General features: G+C 37.2%; 1 protein-coding gene across 2 annotated transcripts; it reads right to left on the bottom strand.

Moving 5' to 3' along the window:
• Positions 1-979: 979 nt before the first annotated feature.
• Positions 980-20,200, bottom strand: LOC111710166 (helicase domino). Of its 2 annotated transcripts, none has more exons than XM_023484221.1 (17): positions 19,938-20,200; positions 18,071-18,236; positions 17,836-17,896; positions 17,224-17,458; positions 15,439-15,531; positions 14,871-14,990; positions 13,904-13,975; positions 11,934-13,571; positions 11,213-11,459; positions 10,720-11,081; positions 9,971-10,225; positions 8,918-9,033; positions 8,299-8,432; positions 7,649-7,736; positions 6,777-6,957; positions 5,225-5,421; positions 980-5,001 (listed from the first exon to the last, which is right to left on the bottom strand). In XM_023484221.1, exons 2-17 carry the CDS (start codon positions 18,222-18,224, stop codon positions 2,034-2,036), a joined length of 6,921 nt encoding a protein of 2,306 aa, XP_023339989.1. In that variant the 5' UTR covers positions 18,225-18,236; positions 19,938-20,200; the 3' UTR covers positions 980-2,033. The 2 variants fall into 2 exon arrangements, with proteins under 2 accessions (XP_023339989.1, XP_023339988.1); XM_023484220.1 differs by lacking the exon at positions 19,938-20,200 and adding an exon at positions 19,287-19,406.

The raw sequence follows: 20,200 nt of genomic DNA, 5'->3' as shown, positions 1-20,200 counted from the left end.
CTTTTTGCAGCAATGTAGTATCATATTAGAAGTAACATTTGTTAAAGAAAACCCAGCGATCCTAAGGGAAGGTCAATTTTTTAATTTTCTCAAAACATGTTGAATTTTCATCGAAAGATGCGTTTTGAACCGCTGAACACCTCCCATTTATCGATTTTAAGATATTTCAAAAATTGTTTTATTTATGCCTAAGGTTTCTCGATACTCTGACAAATATCTTTAAAAAAAACAGTCTTTAGCTTACTTTTTAAAGGATTTTAACGAATTTGTTTCTGAACTCCGTGTTTTCATCACCCATCCTAATTCATTCTGACGACATTTTTTCTGGCTTGCAATAGTCATCAGTGATTTCATAATAGTCATTAGTGATTTCATTTACTAAAAAAAGCAAAAGCCTGAATGAGGTGGATTTGAGCAATTTTATTGAAAAAATCCAAATTAAGAATTTAATTTAAGCGATGTAAGCGTTATTTCAAGTGACCTTTCATACAAAGATGTTCTCGATTTACAACGGTTACCCTTGAAATCATTGTCTGTAATAATGTGGAAGATGTTGTCGTTTTTACATTTGTAAGTTATTTCAGATTATGTCTAGCTTTTTGTCTTCAGTAGAAAACTTTTCAGTACCTTTGGCTTTAACTAAGCTTAACTAAACCTAACCTGTCATAAAAGAAAATAAAATAGAAATTAGAATTGAACAATAAGTGTTTTGAAATATTTCGTCACAAGAACCCAATCCAATTCAAGAACTTATTTTAAAGAAATACTTTCTCCAAATAAAAATAATATAATACAACCGGCAGTTGGTAGTTCAACGACACATAGCTTCAATGCTTTTGATTCTGTCCCTTGATTGATAGAAATTAAAATTAATAAAGAAATGTCATTCAAATTTTGTTACAAGAAATCCAATCAAATAAATAAAATTATTTGAATAAAATATTTACAATTTTGTATAATATGACTAAAAAAACATCCGTTAATAATTTACAATTTATTTAAGCGCTTTAGTTTAGGTTAATTTGCCGAACAATACGGTAATTTAACATGTACACATGTATTTCTGTAAAGTGTTAACTGTACAGTATACATAACAGTACATAGTATATTTCTGTTGAAAAGATCGAGCTAGTCTGCCCGCAACGACAAATTTCATGTAACAGCAGACGCACGGTACAGAACCTGAGTACACACAGTACAAAGTACAGATTAAGATATCACATTTAACAATGAACAGAAAATCCTGCTATTTTCTATATCTGCGTAAAACGTACGCTAAACTTTGCTACGATTTAAACGCTATCAGTAGAAAGGTAACGAGTGTACATGACAGGCCCAGGATTAATTTTATATTAATTAAAGTCTTTAAAATTCTGTCAAACATCCATTAATCCTTAACCTTTTGTACCATAAGCTGGGAGATTTCTAAGAATAATGGAATCCTTTTTTTGGGAAGAACGGCATTTTTTAAAAAGTTTTTCGTAGCACACCCTGGTGACACTAATTGTAAAATAACACATTACATGTACCTATTTAATAATTCTGAATATTAAAAAAAATTTAAATAGAAAAATTTATAAAACTAATCGACGAGAGGCTGAACCTATTGTACTAGGAGAACAAGGATTTAAACAGTGTTTAAAGGTTTATACATTCAGGAGTTGAGCATTTTAGGTTTATATACTACTAATACATCACCAAAGAACAATGCCCAATGTTGGAACTTGTCCCCTTTCATAAGGGGGGGGGGGGTTATGGGGTCGAAGAAATTTCCCGTTAAATTGAAAAACTTGAATTTTGCACAGCAAAATGATCTGAATGTATTCACTAGCGAGAACTGGGGGAGCAGGCGATAAGCATGGAATGGAATAATACAATGTCTAGTGCACTGACATAGTTCATTGCTTTAACTTTGATGCACAATGATATTTGATATTCATGTTGATATTTTGACAACATTCGAATTTCATTGGTTTTAACGTCGGGACACTCATTTCTGTTGTTGGAGTCAATTTAGAAATCCGGTTGATGTTTTATCCGGACTCGGGATTTTGATTGGTCTGGTTACTATTTACTGCAGAGCTTACACTAGGTTGAACATTAAGCTGAAGATTAACAAGATGTGGATTACTGGCGGAAACTCGAACATGTGAACCATGGTTTTGTTGAACTATCTGACCCTGGGTAATGTGAACTTGCTGGGACATCTGACCTTGTGTGATCTGATTTACTTGAGAGAGTTGACCCTGTTGTTGTTGTATTATCTGTCCCTGTTGAGTAATGGTACTAACATTACCAGGGGTTCTCACAGCTACAGACACAGGCTGACCCGTCTGCCCAGCTAAAGCTGCTGTAACCTGGGAAAGTATTTGTTGTTGTGTAGCTCCTCCAGGAGCAGCAATCTTTACATGATTTCCTGCAGCTAAAGCTGATGCTATCGCACTTGCAGCTCCACCTTGTTGTCGACTAAGAGCATCTAGAGTAACATTAGGAACAGTTCCTCGGATACCCCCAGGTGAAGCAGTTAACACTTGTATAGTTTGCTGACCTCTCCCTGCTGTGCCGGAGACAGGGATAACCCTAGCCTGTACAGTCTGACCGCCAGATAACCCAGGCTTTGTTAGGACAGCATGGCTTATAATTTGCTGACCGGTACCTGCCACAGTGCCGATCTGAACTTGCCCTTGGCCGCTTCCTGCCACACTTTTTACAATCTGTTGTAATTGTTGAACCGTAACAGTGGCAGGAAGACCTTTACCCTGTTGTCCTTGAACAATCAGTTGTGCAGGTAGTTTCCCCCCAACCTGCTGCAGAGCAACCTTCTGCTGAACTCCATGCTTTCTCATCATCAACTGTCGAAGTTGTTGAATCTGTGGAACGTTCTGGTTTATGACGGTGCCTCGACCTGCAACCTGCTTTAGTTGTCCACCTTGTAAGTTTACTCCTGTGATAGGAATTGTAACCGATTTCCCTTGCTGAACCCCTCCAGCCTTGACAAGTGCTGAAGTACCTGGAGAAGCTGTTGCAACCTGAATTCCAAGTTGTTGAAGCTGAGCAGTACTCAAGCTTGCTCCTGGTTGGACTTGAACTAATCCTGGGCCTGTTACCTTTAACTGTTGCTTGGCCAACATGGCTTTTAATTCTGGTTCTGTCATGGATCTCACATTAGTGGGTCGAACTATCTGTCCTCGCCCTATACCAGCTGTTGCTGCAATAGTTCTTGCTGTTGAAAGTGCAGACACAACAGATGCAGCAGAACCACTTGAAACAGTCACGCTGTTCTGTAATAGCTGTCTAGCCCGAAGCTGTTGTTCCTGCCGCTTCATTGCTTGGGTTTTGAGAACTTGGATTTGAGCAGGAGTAAGAGACCGTCCTGCAACTTGAAGTGTTCCACTCTGGGACCCAACAGCAACACTTTTACCTGTCTGGCTTACAACAATCTGTCCTCCGGCTAATCTAGTCAGAGTTGAAGTTGTCTGCAGGCCTGATAGAACTCCAGAAACAGTCACAACCGTCTGATTTCCTCCAACCCTTCCGCTATTACTCATCTGTGCAACACTGACTATCTGCCCTTGCTGAATATGCTGTTGGACTGGTTGGGAGATCCCAACTACAACAGCTTGAGCTGGACTTGACATATTCCCAGAAGATGCAACAGATATATTAGCAGAAACATTTGCAACAGAGACCCTTACAGGCAGTCCCATCTGTTGTTGTTGCTGCTGCTGTTGCTGCTGCTGTTGTTGTTGTTGTGGTTGTTGTTGAGGAACAGCTGTTACATTAGGCTGCTGAACAGATAACTGCGCCTGTGCTGCTGCCTGCTGATTACGCTGCTTATCCCGGAGTATTCTATCAGCACGGTTAGCAGCAACAGAAACAGGGTTCAGCGGGTTGTCATAGTCAACACCAAACTCAGCTAGAACAGATGCATGCTTAGGATTTCTCTGTGTAGAGTTAACAAGGAGAGGTTTAGTTGTCGGAGTTCTTTTGTTGGCAATAGCTTTAATGGTTTGGAACCTTGAAGAGAACTGAGTTGACCAAGCGTTGTTATTGTCCTGCTTAAAAAGAACAGATGTCTTCATTGGTTTGCTTACTGAAGGTTTCTTTTCTATCCCTTTAATCAACTTTCCAGTTTTCTTCTGCTTCTTAGTAGGAGTGATATCATTATAGAGGATCTTTCCTTCCTCTCGGGGTAAAACTGTAGTTTCATACCGTGTCCTACACTGTCGGGGGGACCTATAGCATTTAGAAACAGCGTTCACCATATCCGAAACCATATCCCAGTTGGAAATATGCGCAGGAGAATTCGCACTCAAACTGAGCGGCATCTCCTGAAGAGAAATAACTGCCTGATGAAGAGCCCAATCTTCTTGGATTAACCAATCTGGTCCATATTCCCCTTCTCTTGGTACAGTCTTGATAGTCTGGTTCTGTATCTGTGTTGTGAGGGTTGTTGAAGGGAAGGACACTGGATTTAAAGGACCAGGTGGACGAGGACGAGCAATTGTTTTAAACGGTTTGGGGCGATCAAACAAGCTTTTAGGCGCAGCAGTAACATTATCATCCCGTCGAATTTTCGGTTTATTATCAGCAGGTGAGAGAGGGAGCCCAGACACCGGAGAGGAGACTACAGAGTTGATCTGTCCGACTGATGAATCATGTTTCTTCTCCTTTTTAACGTAAACAGGAGGCAGATTTTCCTCCTGTATAGGCTCCGTGCTGTAAAGAAGACTGGTGCAGTAGTCTTCCATCTCCTCAAAGTATCCCGGAGGTTTCCACAGGGTTAGTTCTCCCGTCTCATCCTTCCAGTCTCTGTTGGACAAATGGTTAGGATAGCTGACATACTCAAATGTCTCCTCTTCCCTTCGCCTCTTCTCAGCCCGCCGGCATATGTCAACCTCCAGGGACAACTTCGCCTCTTCTTTATTCTCCGGTTCTTCCCTGATCCACTGATCCAAGGATTTTAAGGAGGGACTGTAAGTTAACTGCTTTACTCCATACCTTAACAAATAATATATGTCAACAACTTGCTAAAAGTATAGTTTATGCCACTGGACATCACAAAACAGAGCGAAGATAAATGGGATTAGAAAACGAAAAAAAAATGGAAAAGAAGGAGATAGGGAATTATGAATTTCAATGGAGTTAAATTGGACAAAAGAAAAAAAATAAATCGCCATAATTCAGAATATTGTTGTGTTAGTATGTCATCTATACACTATACCTGTGCAAAGGTGAGACGGACTCTATCCAGTCCATGAGCTGGATATCCTTGAACCCGTCCTCATCCACATACTCGTCCTCCTCGAATGTATCAAACTCTGCAAGGTCGAGGATACATGAAGGTTGATCTCCACCAGGTGCCCCCAACAAGGAGAAAACGTGGGAAATTTCCAACTTCTCGTCTATCTCGTTTTTAGCCTAAACAATGATAAAAATATAATTACATATTTGCCTATTCTGTTTGTCTGTACCCAAAAAACATCAATATGGCTGAAATGATCAGACCCAGATTTTTTGTGGCAACTCACATGACCATAGGGAAGCTTTAAGGACAGTCAGAGAAACAGATGAATATTATTGACATTATTCATTCATTCATTCATTCATTCATTCATTCATTAATATATTTATTCAAATACGAAGCATTAGATATTACAAATAAGCAATCACAATTTACTATGCAGTTTGGACCCGCCTAACCAGGGTTGGTTGTTTTGAGTGGTTGGCCCGTAGTTAATTAACGATACTGAATATAATTGGTTACACATATCAAGATATGTTTTTGGATAGGTAAGGAGTTGATTGGAAGGAAGGAGATTGTCAGGTGATCTGTGGCAGGGTGAGATCAGAGAAATATTTATGTAGAGATAAATTAAAATACAGGGTGTTAATGATGGTAGTTACAGAAACAGAAATAAGCTAATAAAGTTTCAGATATTTTAGTTTTTTTATATAAAATTTATTCACACGATATGTAGCTAGGTTTTTCGCATTAAAACCTTTCATAATTCTCAAGATAAATATTGATTACTCGTTGTTTAAATATTTTTGCAGATTTAGTTTCTTTAAGGTCAATTTCAATTTCATTCCACAATTTAGGAAACATTGCGGACGGAAAGCTTTCTAAATTTTTGTTTAAAACCCGTTCTAATTTACTTAAAAAACTAAAATTGTTAATAGGAAGAGGCGCGAAGCGCCTTAAATGCCTAGTAAGATAGAAAAGCAAGAGAACATTTTGTAAGAATAACTAAAATACAGTTAGTCAGGACAAACTATTTATCATTTATTTTGATAAATATGTGAATTTTATGATAGTTCAGAGCTGAAAACTTTTGAATGATTGATATCGAGATTAATGCTTGATCCTCTCTTTTTCATAATATCGAGACTAATCAAATCTTGTATTTGTATCCCTGAAAAGTGTATAAAATTCAACCAATCAGAGTCACGTATTTGAAGCTGATAAATTTGAAATTTTGCGCGCTATTTGAGATTATACACAGAAATGGGAGGAACTCTCTAACTCAGAAAAACCGGTTTTTGATTATTCTTTACTTTATCCAAGAAAGAACGGTTTAAGAAGAAAATCAAAAGTGTGTCCATTGGATACTCTGATGAAGTAATCGGGATTAAGTATATCTCATTCTAAAGTTTTCAGCTCAGATCTATGATCGAAGAAACAAGGAAATTTGAAGTTCTCGGAGAATGAAAGTAAGTTAGAAAAAAACAGCATTCATCGGTTTCCCTAACCATGAGAAATATATTATTTATACCTTATCTTTCTTTTTCTTTTCATTCCAGAAGAATCCGTTATCACTTGTCTGAGGGTAAAGGAGGTGTTCAATGGTTTGCTTCTTAAGTGTGTTTTGGTTTAATGTTTCAAGATCAGCTAAAACACATCTCAGCAAAGTTCTCCGGCCTAAACTCTCTTCCACTGTACCTCGGCACATTAACCTAGAGAAAGGATAGATCATTGGAATTAGAAAAAAGAAGTTTTTTCCTACTTAAAACATTTGTGAGACACCACTATATAACCTTAATATTCCTTAAAAGTCAACAAATTTCAAGGTAGGGGTGTATATTAGTTGTGAGACTCATATTTTTGCCCCCCCCCCCCCCCTTCAGAATCGTATTTTCCCCCCAAAATGCATAAGTTAAAAACTGGTATATTTTACAGGTTCTGAAGCTCGCGCAAACATCCAAGAAGTTTGCTATGGCTGGGGGGGAGGGGGGGGGAGGGCAAGACCCCCTTGCAGATTTTTTTTTGGATTTTGTAATTTAATGGAGCGTTTTGGTGCCCTAAAAAGATCAATATCTAGGTCCCCCCCCTAAGTTTTTATTTAAGCATATCTGATGCTGTTTCCCCCCTCTTACCTCTTCCCCCTTTTCCTTTCCCTCTCTTGCCCCTTTTCCCATCCCCCTTGACACTTTTTCCCTTCCCTCTTTCCTTTTTCCTTTTCCCTTTCTTTTCCCAGTTTCCTTTTTTCTTCATTTTCTCCTCAAACCCAATGAAAGCTCATATACACCCCTGTTTCAAGGTGATAAAGTCGAAAAATGAATGCTAGGACCCGTTTCGGATAAATGTCCCAAAAAATATTAAAACCAATTTCTTTGACTTTAATTGTGATCAGAACTAAAAATTTACCTGAATACAGTTTGAGGGTTCCAACCCAAAATCCTTGTGCTTAAATCTGTATGTAAGGGAGACCAGTCATACTCGATCACTGTTCCAACTACAATCAATCAAACATTGAAAAATCAATCAAACGTTCTACCTTCCACCTTCTTCCGTAATATTTCAATGTTTCAATGTTTCAATGTTTCAATGTTTCAATGTTTCAATGCTTCAATGCTTCAATGTTTTAATGTTTCAATGTTTAAACGTTTAAATGTTTAAATGTTTAAATGTTTAAATGTTTAAATGTTTAAATGTTTAAATGTTTAAATGCTTAAATGTTTAAATGCTTAATTGTTTAAATGTTTAATTGTTTAATTGTTTAATTGTTTAAATGTTTAAATGTTTAAATGTTTAAATGTTTAAATGTTTAAATGTTTAAATGTTTAAATGTTTAAATGTTTAAATGTTTAAATGTTTAAATGCTTAATTGTTTAAATGTTTAATTGTTTAATTGTTTAAATGTTTAAATGTTTAAATGTTTAAATGTTTAAATGTTTAAATGTTTAAATTTAAATGTTTAAATGTTTAAATGTTTAAATGTTTAAATGTTTAACATTTAATATTTTGCTTAGTGAGAAATGTCTAATGGTTAATGGTTAATGTGTAGTGTATTGTACCTTGTGGAAGGTTTAAACCTATGAAGGATGTTAGACCGCATAGGATGAGCAGAGTATATCTTGGTTCTAAACTAAACCGTTCAATAGCTGAAACCTTCTCAGAGAAATCCATCTCGCCAGAAACAGAAACATACCTAGAGTAGAGAAAATAAAAATACAGTTATTCACATCCAGTGAACAGAATCAATTTCAATTTTGACGTGTATCCGGTTCCTGGATTCGCACAAAAAAATGGATCCGAATCTAGGTCATGAGTTAATTTTTTCACTGATTTTTGAAAAAAAAATTAAATTATTTTCTTCTTTTTAAAAAGCTCATTTCTATGGTAAAGCTCGATGAACCATTCAGAGATAAAAAATTTGAATAAACATTTTTTTTAGTTCCGGATCCTAAGCACTGATCACATCAAAACAATATACGATAGATTGTAATTACAGGAATCGCATTCGTTTAGCATTAATTTGTATTAAAATCAGTAATACATTTCCAAAATCTGTAAGCGAGTACATTGCATTTTGTCTAACTTCTCATTTGAGTCTAAAGGTTTTTATATTTATATTTTCAGAGGGGGGGGGGGGGGGGTTTACACAATAAGTCAGAACTGAGTTAAAATGCTCACCTAATATTTCTGAAGTTAGAATAAGTATGTAACGTATGCAGTATATCTTGTGTACTCGTAAATAGAAGAACCTTTTCCTTCTTTTGTATTCTCTCCTGTAGTATCCGATCCAAAGCCTAAAAAGACATTTGTTAAAGGGACTGTAAAGGAAAATTGAAAGGGGGTATAGGCTGAAAGCTAATCACTTTAGCTCTTGATCGCGACCCATGAAAGTTTTATCTGATGTTCCTATCTCGAGAAATTGATATAAAACTTGGTTAGATTAGAATTATACGAAAGTTCATATATGTAAAATTTAGAAATCTTAAACTTAAATCACGTGACCAGAACTATCGCCAATGGCAGAGCAGTATACTGGTCACGTGTCTCCGCCTGTAACCCGTGACCACTTTACTGCACTGCCATTGGTGGAATTTCTGGTCAAGTAATACAAACGTATAAATAATATTATGAATTAAATCTATTAAAAATAGAAATAACAAATATAAAATTAGAATTGGAGTAAACTTAAGTTACAATTAGCTTTCTCTGGGATATCATCGTTTTCAGATTGGTTGCATATCTGCTGAATTTGATCTATTTAAACCCACTACTTTTATACAAAATTGTATATATATTAATTCTCGTATAAATTTGACAAAGTTGTATATCAATTTCTCGAGATAGGAACATCAGATATAACTTTCATGGGTCGCGATCAAGAGCTGAAGTGATAAGCATTCAGTCTATACTCCCTTTCATTTTTCCTTTATATTTTCTTTAATTATTTTCTTTACCCTCCCCCCAACCCACACCCACCCCCCTTTCTCCCTGCTTTAAAGTAAGTTGACTTTTCGTCCCTATTTGGTAGCGAGCGTTGCACCAAGAAGTGAAGAAACTTTTGGGGAAGAACATTTATCATAATATTTATTTCATTTTCCCGGACAGCCTTATGGGGGGGGGGGGGAATGGAGTTAGAATATTCAGTATACAGTATACTTACACCCCTGAATAAGAAATACAGAATTAAATCGTAACAAATTTGAAAGAGGAAAGAATAGAATAAACTCCAACCTGCAGTTTCGAAGAATGAGTTCTAGGATCTAACTCACTGTGCTCCGTCCAGTTGAGTGTTCGCAGAAGCTGCTCAACTCGGTGCGCGCCCACTTTAACCAGAGGCTGCAAGGTATTCGTTGTAAACCTCCAGTCATCCTTCTCAAGTCTAGGCGCGCCGGAGAGCGCGAGCAGACAGTTGATAAATCCCTGGCCGGAAAACCGAGACCGCGCAGGACGAGCTGAGTTTGTAATTTCTAAACTTTTTATCAGATCCTGAAAATAATAAAAAATCAGTTCTTAGGATTCATTTGATTTTGATGCGAATCTAGATCCGGATCCTGGATCCGTCCAGAAGAAAAATTGATCAAGATTAATTTTATTAACCATTCAGAGAAATAAAGAAATAAAGAAATTTTCTCTTTTTTTCATTAGTTCAGATTTGGGGGTTGAATACAAAAAGTGTTTTTTTTTAAATGTCAGTTTTGGTTGACATTTTGCTTGAATGTGGAAACTACTTGTCCCCCCCCCCCCTTCGAAATATTTCAATGTCATTTTCAGATTAATTTTTTAAACTCTTCTTCGAAAGTTTATCTTATTAGTAAACACTAACTACTCTAAAAATTTGATAATACAATCTTCCACAATATTGATCAGATTTAAAGGTTCAAGGGTACCGATGTAAATCGGGCATTTCCATCTTTGAATGAAGGGTCCCTTGAAATAACTTTACTGTTTCTTCAGAAGTTAATACATACACAAGAATTTACCTGTCCATAGAGTGGAAACCCGGAACACCGCCAGTGATTGATTTCTCCGATAGAACTTATACTATCCGGATACAGTCCTCCCGAGACATCCGGAGAAGGACTCGGGCCAGTATCCTTCCTCTCCAGAGGGTTAGAGCAAACCTTAAAGACCTGGCCGGTAGCAGCTCTAACCAAACCCATCCCATCCACCCAACCTCCCGGAATATTCCATCCATTTACCGTCCTTGTAATCCCCTCCAAGGAGAAGCTGATCTTATGAGCAGGTACACGTGGAGGTATATATTTAGAGCTAGACTGCTCCGGGAGCTCCTGGATTAGCTCTCTGCTCGCCTTTATACTCCGGAGACGGGCAGATGTCAAAACTAAAATATTCATTAACTCATTAACTCAGACACACTCTAGAGCGAGGTTCTGGGGTAATTCATTGTTAACTACTTGAATGTCTAAGGGTAATAGAAATATTAAAAAAGTGGCCAGTTTATCTTAAACTTACCAGTGGTGGTAAGTTCTTGTTTCAGAAAAACAAGATTCATGTTCTCAAAGCTGACCGAGTCCAGGGGGGAGGATTCAACCAATTTCTGTATCTTAGGGGCAGGGCGAGGGTTGAGCCTACACCAGGTAGGTAGGGCAGGGGAGGGAGTAGGAGTAGGAGAAGTGACTAGATTAGGATGGTTACAGATGTTTCTTAGCTGTTGGATTACAGTACAGACCGATGATAGATCTCCGGTATGTAACAAATCCTAAAAAAGAAACAATTTTTTAATTGCATGGTATTCAGGGGAAAAATTCAATTCAGAAACATTTATGGTTATCAAAATGTCAAGGAAATTAATTCAAAAATAATGGCTTTATAATCATTTCTTATTAGAATAGAAAATATATCTAAACCTAAAAAAACACAATTGTTGCTCAAAGTCCTATTCTTAAGACCAGGTTTAAAAAAAGAATTTTTAAATTAGGTTTAACAGTGGTTGTTTTATAAATCCTTCATTTATCAAGGGCTTAAAAATTAATAAAACTTTGTCTATACAAAACCTTGGTGTCGAAAGTGTTGACATGCTAATACTAAGTTAGGTGAAATGCAGAAGTTTAAATGTTGATACCAATATTTAATGCTAAATAAAAACTACGGAACTATATTCAAAACAACAACAAAAAATTTATTTAGTCTTCTAAAGAAAAATTTACTAACATTTTTAATCAATTATTCTAACCTTTGTTGAAGGAGAGGCAAGGTAATCGTCGTAGAGTTTTCTCTGCTTTAAAGACATATTGACAAACGTAGGAACATCATTTGGTGGAGATAATTGTTTCTCAATCAGCGGGTGTTTGGTTCTGCTTCTTGAGAGGGTAAAGGAACAAAGTATTTTCTGAAGGGATTTGACCGAATCTGTATACTCAGCTGTGCCCTCGACCAGGGCGCAGGACTCTGAGTGAAGGTTGTAGGTTGAAGGAAAGAGCATGTAAAGCGTGTTCCATAGATCATAAGGATTCTCCTTGTGAGCCCCGGACATGATTAACATACGTCGGTCCGATCGAAGTTGGGATATAGCGAGGATTTGGTCGGGAGACCCGGCAGCAACAATGTTCTGAACCTCGGCGAGAACAAGCAATCCCCATTTCTTGAGATTAAACCAGTGACTAAACCTACAGTAGGCTCGGTAGCTGGTCAACACTATGTGAGGTTTATCCTCATAGAGCTGGTTTCTCAGGGTTCTCCTGTCTCCTAGGTTTCCAGAAAACACTGATACCCTGAGACCGGGACACCAAGTTGAGAGGACACGGCCCCAGCGCTTGAGACTTGATACGGGGACTATAATAAGGTGGGGTCCGGGAGAGCCCAGCTCGCAAACTAAATAGGATATAAATGCAGCAGTAACTACTCTCCGTCCTAGACCTTGATCATCGGACAGAATTGTTGGCAACTTTTCACGGTACATTGCCTGCAGCCAGCCTAGGGCAACGAGCTGATACTCATACAAGCGTCCCGACAATATTGTAGGTGTAGCAACACTTCCGTTGCTGGTTATCACAGATTTGGGCAAAAGGGTTTCAGCAGTTTCTGAAATTTCAATGAGATCCTTTTTATTTAGGTCACCGTTAGTTTTCTCTGTCCGGTCCTTCAGTAAACAATCGATAGAGAGGTGAACATGCGACTCTAAGCTATCAAGCTCTGAGTCGGGCTCGGAGTCAGAGTCCTCGAAGTACTCCTCCAGGTACTCCTGCTCCGAGGTGGAGTAGTCCGTCATCACACCAGGATAATTTGCACTCAACAGGATTGAGAGCTCCGTAGAAGCATCCGTTTCCAGCTCTTTCAGTTCATTATCACTCACACAGTTCAACAGCTCATAAGTTTCCTGTTCAGCGATCGTTGACTCATCATCATCACTCCAAACTCCATTCTCACTCGGAGAAAATTCAGAGTTGGGGCTTGATCGCCCAGACGATAAGTCCTCAATTTTTCGTTTCCTTGAAGAAAGTAACTCATCGAGCTCACCATTGGTTTGATACTCGCTCACATGATTGAGCTGTGTACTGATAAGGTTGGTGTTAAAAATAGTCCGTCGCCGTACTAGTTCGTATTCATACAGCGAAGACACATGGCCCCAAAACTGTTTGATTTGATCTGAGATTGATCTGGCGATCTTCCTCTGAGCTAACCCTGTTCTCAACTCTTCCTCTTCCTGGGCTTGTACTTCGCGCTTCTCCGTTACAAACTCTCGCACAGCTGCCGCCTGAACCCTGGCCGCCGATTTCTTCCAGATTCTTTCTTGCTGAAAGTCGGCGGCCAACCATTTCATCTCTTCGAGTACAAGGTCCCAGGCAGCGACAGGACGAGGCTGTTCAACAACCTGAACATTAATGTTAAGTTTAAGATCATTAATGGTCTGATTTATAATAAGTTAAAGGGACTGTAAGCGTAGTTTCAAGTGACCCTCAATGCAAAGATTGCAATGCGTTCTTTGCATGAGGGTCACTTGAAATTACTCCTACATTCCCTTTTTATTAATCTAGGACCATTCTTACAGGCCTGACATTACCCTACATAAAACAACGAAAAACGTATTTTAAGATAAAACTTATTTTTTTTAAAAACTATTTTAATCAAATTGATGAATGGATGAAATTGAGAAAAAAAGTTTGTATACATTATACACTTTCAGTCATGAAAGTGAACTCTTACCTTTGGTAGTCTTTTCATCGGCCACATACCGTCCCTATTAAGTTCGGATACTCGGGACAGAACCCAGCCCTCCTAAAAACAACAAAAACATGTTAAATATACTTGGTTTCAAGCTGAGTATGGAAAATGACAATGAATGTTAAGTGTGTTTATCTCTTATCAAGAGAAAACGACGATATCATCCTTATTGTTACTCAGATTAAAGTTTACGTTGTAAATAGAACATGTAACTCTTGTAAACGGAGGGTTAATTGAAACTACGTGGACAGTCCCTTTAATTAATAAGAAAGAGCAAAAAGTTAGGTTTGATTTGTTTAAACCTCTGGTTAACCATTATCATGGGCTGGGAAATGATTGTGATACTGAACCATTTTTTTCACGACTAATGCAAATCAAAACTAAGATAGCTCCAGTAGATAATCAAAAAAACTTTAAAAATCTTGATGCATAACTATTTTGCATAAGGGTCCCCCCCTTTGAGATGATATTAATTAATCATTGGAAAAAAAATACATTTTGTTTCAGTTAAAAGTTTAAACTTATGTTTAGAGGGACTGTAACCGAATTTCAAGTGACCCTCCATGCAAAGAGGACAAAGTCCGACTCACCCATTAAATTCCATTCATCGAATAAAAAACCTATTTGTCTAAATATCTTAAAACCAATCAATTCCATATAATCTGTGAACAGGTTGACCTCAACACGGCAGATGTGCTTTTATCCTAAAACTTGATGAACCCATCAGAAATGAGGAAATTTTTATAATCTCTCTCTTTTTTCAAAAGTTCAGATTTGAGTTTTAAAAGTAAAAGTTTTTTTTGCAGTTTTTGGTTGATATTTAACCCCTCGGAGTCCGGAACCGTGGATCCGCATATTTTTGCGGATCCGGATCCAGGAAGCCAAAATCTTGCGGATCCGGATCCTAAGCACTGCCCATCCTAATGAGATGATAAAAATAAACTCTGACCTGCTTTATCTTCTCCTGAATTTGATCCATGGAGTAAACTGGAGCAGAGGGTGGGGGGAGTGTAGGACAAGGTAGAGAACTGGAGAACCTAGGAGAGTAAACCTCCTGGTCGTATCCAACCTTAACAAACACAGATTAAACATTTAATACAGAAATCTTAAATAGGGGTGTAATGCTGTATGTTTTCTTGAACCCCCCCTCCCCCCTAGATAGGGAGTTTAAAAGTGGGGTTCCCGCTGAATTAGGGGAAATAACTGATTTTTAGGGGGAAAAACTGAATTTTTGGGGAGAAGTAGAAAAATGGAAGAAATTGGCATTGTCACATTTTTTTCAATTCATTAAAAATTATCTACCACCCCCCCCCCTTCCTGGGGATGTTGTAATTCTTCAACTTAAGTACCCCTGATCTTAAATTGAAGAAAGCGGGTATTTAGATTATTTAAACTTAAAAATTTCCCCCAAAAGCTTGTTCAGTCGAGTTGTTTGGTGCATATTTACTTGAAGTTCGCTTTCTTCAAAAAAATATATGTAGCCCTAACCCGTAGTTTTTAATATTCGAAATAAATACCTTTACTGGAGACAATGCCCCAACCCTGGGGGAGTAGGCGTGTCTTCTGACCTCAAGTGGGAGGAGTGCACTTCCCAGAACTGAAGTCTGAACCTTAACATTTTAACTTAATGTAAAATTTAATACTCGGCAAAAATAAAATCCAAGAATATGCAGTACATAGATTATAGTTTTTTTTGGAACGACTAGTCCTCAGGGGAGTGTATTTCGTAAAAAAATTTTTCCCTCCTTCAGAATATCAATTTTCACCACAGAAGTTATATATTTTTGGCTGTTTTAAGGGAAATAAATAAATTTATGGGTAAAAATTATCTAAAAAATAGCTATTACTTGATTTTAGAATGAAAGATTATGACTAAATATCTCGTTAAAATATCTTAATTTTAGAAAGTACGAAAATATTTGAGATCATGAATGAATAATTTACTCTCTTCATGTACAACTTTTTTATCTTTTGATTAATTGGACAATGAACATGCCTGACAAATATGACTCACTGGAAGCTAAGTCTGGAATGATGACGTCAAGAAATTAATTCTGGATTGCATTGCATCAGCAAACCCGGTTAAAAGCGAAAAATTAAACGCACAAAAAAAGAGAAAATTAGGAATCCAAATTAAAGGAAAAAACACTTCATGAATCTTCAACATATTTTAACATACAATGGAAAAAAATTATGCGCGGAAGATTCTGTTCGGGAAAATTAAACATTTAAAACCGTGCTTAGAATCCATTTCTTAATCTTGATGCGGATCCGCACTGGAAAAAATGATCCGGATTTAAATCCGGATCCGGATCCAGGTCATTTCTTCCAGATTTACTGAATTTTTATTTTTACATTTTAGTTTTTATTCGCTTATTTTTTCCCCTAAAACTAAGTGAACCATTCAGAAATGAGGATATTTTTATAATCTCTCTTTTTTTTTTAGAAGTTCAGATTTGGGTTTAAGGAGGTAAAAGTTTTTGTTGCAGTTTTTGGTAGATATTTTACCCCTTTGGATACGGATCCGGATCCAGGAAGCCAAAATTTTGCGGATTCTAAGCACTGATTGAAATATTCTAAAATAACCAGGGAAGGGATGCAAGAAAGAGGGAATGGCACAAGTAAAGCAAAATCTACAATAAATGCGAAGAAACAAAACCCAACTTAAAAAAGTAAATGTTTAAACGGTCTATTGGCGCAGTTTGAGCAGTTCTAGGAAATGTGAAACTTATGCATCAAGTTTATAGTGGGTTAACTATTTTCTAAGAATTGATTTAACAAAATATTTCTCAATTTCTCACTTTAAAAGTTAAGTAAAAACGAAGTACTTAGTATTTTTTCTCATGAGAGAGGTTAAAAAAACGAGTGTTTTAATCGACTGACATGAAATTAAACCGACCAAAACCATGTCGGATAACAAACACATTTATCCAAAATATTATGGCATCTTAAAGGGAATGTAAGCGTAATTTTAAGTGACCTTTCAAATATACCAATGCCTGGTTCACAACGGTACTCTTAAAACGCTCTGTTTAATTAACAATGTAGAAGATATTGTAGTTTTTCTAGGCTTAGAAGGGATTTTTTTTTTGAAAATTCTTATATGTTTTCTTGCCGTGAATATGCGCAAGTCACTTTTGTAGAGAAACCACAATAGAAAACAAAATTATGAACATTGAAATCTAATTCAGACAAAGCGTTTTAGGGTACCATTGAGAATCGGACATTGTTCATTTTTGCATTAAGGACCACTTGAAACTACGCTGTCAGTCCTTTTAAATTACATTTTTCAAATGACTAACCTCTGAAATAACCCGAGCTGGAGCTTGCTGCGTCGTCAAGAAGTTAATAAACGCCTGGTTCGGCTTCTTTCGAAACATCGGCAAATCGATTAGGTTGCTTCCCGAGGTTATGAAGTACAGCTCTGTAAGGTCTTCCCGACATGATGTTGTTACGTGACGGAGTTTCGTCATTCTGTTCTCACACAGGCGTTTCTGTCGGGAGACAGGACTAAGTCCGCTAAGGTCCAGTTTTAATCTATAAAATGCATCAGAATTAAAGTTATTCAAAAAAAAATTACTGTTGACCAATGGCTCCAGGCCCAAATGACCAATAAATTAATTATTAACAGCCTTTTCCCTCGCAATTTACTACTCTTATAGTTGATAATCTACTTATTCAACTTTAAGAACATTATGATATTTTACAAAAAAAATATTTTACCCTTAGTTAGATAGTAGTAGTGACCATTGCTATAATAAACAAATATGTTTCGCTAGAAAACTTTAAACGTCGTTTGAACTAAAACCATTGTTATCTTGGCTTAATAAATAAATTCGAGTTTGAATGCCAAAATATTTCGAATCATATCCCCCTCGAGGAATTTAACTCTTTTTGTGATTTAGATTTTTTACCTTTTCCTTGCAGGACTTGTTCCTGGGGATCTTGTTCTTACTGGAGAGGAAAGAGATCGACCTGAAACAAAACAAAAACTTTATAAATTTCAAACTTAAAGTGACCTCCTTCCAAAGAGGAAAATCCCCGATTTACAATTAATTAAACAATTTTGTCTGGATTAAAACTCTTATGGTATTAACTTTTGAAAAATGTTTATTTTGATTTGTGATTCTCTAAAAAAGTGTGTTTTACCTATAGAGGCCGGTGAATGTTGAACATCTGGTAGTGTGAGAGGTCTCAAGGGTGAGTGTGAAGGGGAGAGGATTGTGTGAGGGGAGGGTATAGGCTGGTAGGGACGGGGAGTAGGGGAGACAGTCTCCCCGTCCCCACAGGGGAGACTGCTCATATCTAACAACACCTAAACACAACAAAAATTAATCCAGAGATAACTTTTTCCGCCCCCCACCCCGTTGAAAATGATTTTCTATCCTAAAAACTTGATATTTAAATTTTTTTTGTTTAGTTTGTGGCTAAATTGGGGAAAATAAATTAGTTATCGGGGAAAATAAATATGTATTAGGGTAAAAAGTAAGAAAAGGGTGAAAAACCTGCTTTTCCATGTAAAATTTTTCACTTTAATAATAGTATTAAAGCTAACGAGGAGAAATTTATGATAAATAGGAATGTATTTTAACTTGTAAAATCATTTACCCCCCTCTCTTTAAAAATCAATAAAAAAAATTCTCACAAAGATGGAGAAAATATATTGTGGAAAAAATTGACTTTTGAGGGGGGGGGGGGGGGATATCGACACACCTACAAAAAAAGTCTAAACAGACAACCTCTAAAATATGTTAGCAAACATTGTTAGGTTGGCCTCGGGGACCAAATGCCCCAGCTAAAGCATGATAGGGGATGGTACACTGCGAAAAGGACGCAATTTTCCAAAATTAGTTTTAATTTCATGTTTTTGTATTCTTGAAGTTTGTCCCAGATTCTTTATAAAAATTAATCTATTTTGTATTACTTCAGTGCCCGTTCACTCTATAGATAGTGGTCGTGTAGTTCACGTACTTTAGGGGACGATAGTTTAACCGCCAGATGTCTCTCGTATGAATTATCTATCTATCAGATAAGAATTTTACGTGAGACATCTAGCGGCCAAACTATCGTCCCCTAAAGTACGTGAACTTCACGACCACTGTTCAAACATTATTATGGAGAGAACGAGCTCAGGTATGGTGTAAGAATTATGACAAGTTCTGGGTCGAGCATTGCGGCTAGGACAGAAAAGGGGAGGGGCCCAACCGTTGCATCTCGGGCAGACTAGGGGCCGGGTGCAGCAGCTAAAAAAACACGATAGGGGCCGGGCGCTGCGGCAACATATCAAACTTTGTCTCTTCATATAAACCCTGTAAAAAAGAGGGGGGGGGGAGGGGTCCAATAACCATTCTCCAGGATCTTGTACCTGACAATGTGTTGATAAGAATGAAGAATTAAAGAACTGTACAGCTGTTGTTCTGCAGAATCTGTGCAGACAACAAACATCTTACATTGAGACTACAGCTCACCACAGCAACAACCAATTCTGAAAATTCACCTTTTTCAAAAGATATCGAAGAGGAAACCTTTAGGTATCCATTCACCGATGTGAATCGGGCTGTAACATCTTTACTTAGGAGGGTCACTTAAAATTACGCTTGTAGTCAAAATGTCGTGGAACATATTTAAGGTATATTCCTAAAGAACGATTTGTTGACCCCCCCCCCCATATCAATTTTGTACATGGATCTTAAATGACGTGAATCTTAAATGTAAGACATGTGGCCGCAGCGCTAGGCCCCCTAGCCTGTCCCAGCTGCAGCGCTCGGCCCAGAAAGTGTCTTGACCTAACCTAAATAAATACTAATTTAATTGAAAATCGTTGANGGGGGGGGGGGGGGGTTCACTGGGACAGATCCCATATTTAATGACAGGAGAGAATAATGTACAAAAGTATTTTGTGAAGCATCCTGTAATTTAAAACTTTTTTATTTACATTCTCCCATCTTATATATACAATATTATTTATGTTCCTTTTGAGAAAATGATGAGAAGCGTCCAAATATAAGCTACTAACCGGTTAGCGTGCTAGAATTAAGCGTCATTTAAATTTAATTAACAAAAAGTGAAAACTGGCAAAACATTCACGGAAAAAATACAATCACGAATCTTGATGACATTTTACGATTCAAGATCACATTTAAATTCACTGTTTTATCACTTTTAAGTCTAGTTATTGTAGTGGTTTGTGTCTACGAGAGCGCGGGATAGCCATTTTAACTGGACCGCGAGGTAGAACTCAAATCCATTAATTTCACTTGAATCCTTTTCTTAGAAGAA

This window comes from Eurytemora carolleeae, unplaced genomic scaffold (assembly GCF_000591075.1).
Source record: "Eurytemora carolleeae unplaced genomic scaffold, Eaff_2.0 scaffold1033, whole genome shotgun sequence".
NCBI classification, from domain to species: domain Eukaryota; kingdom Metazoa; phylum Arthropoda; class Copepoda; order Calanoida; family Temoridae; genus Eurytemora; species Eurytemora carolleeae.
The sequence above is the reverse complement of the archived record's forward strand: the minus strand, read 5'-3'. Positions and strand labels throughout refer to the sequence as shown.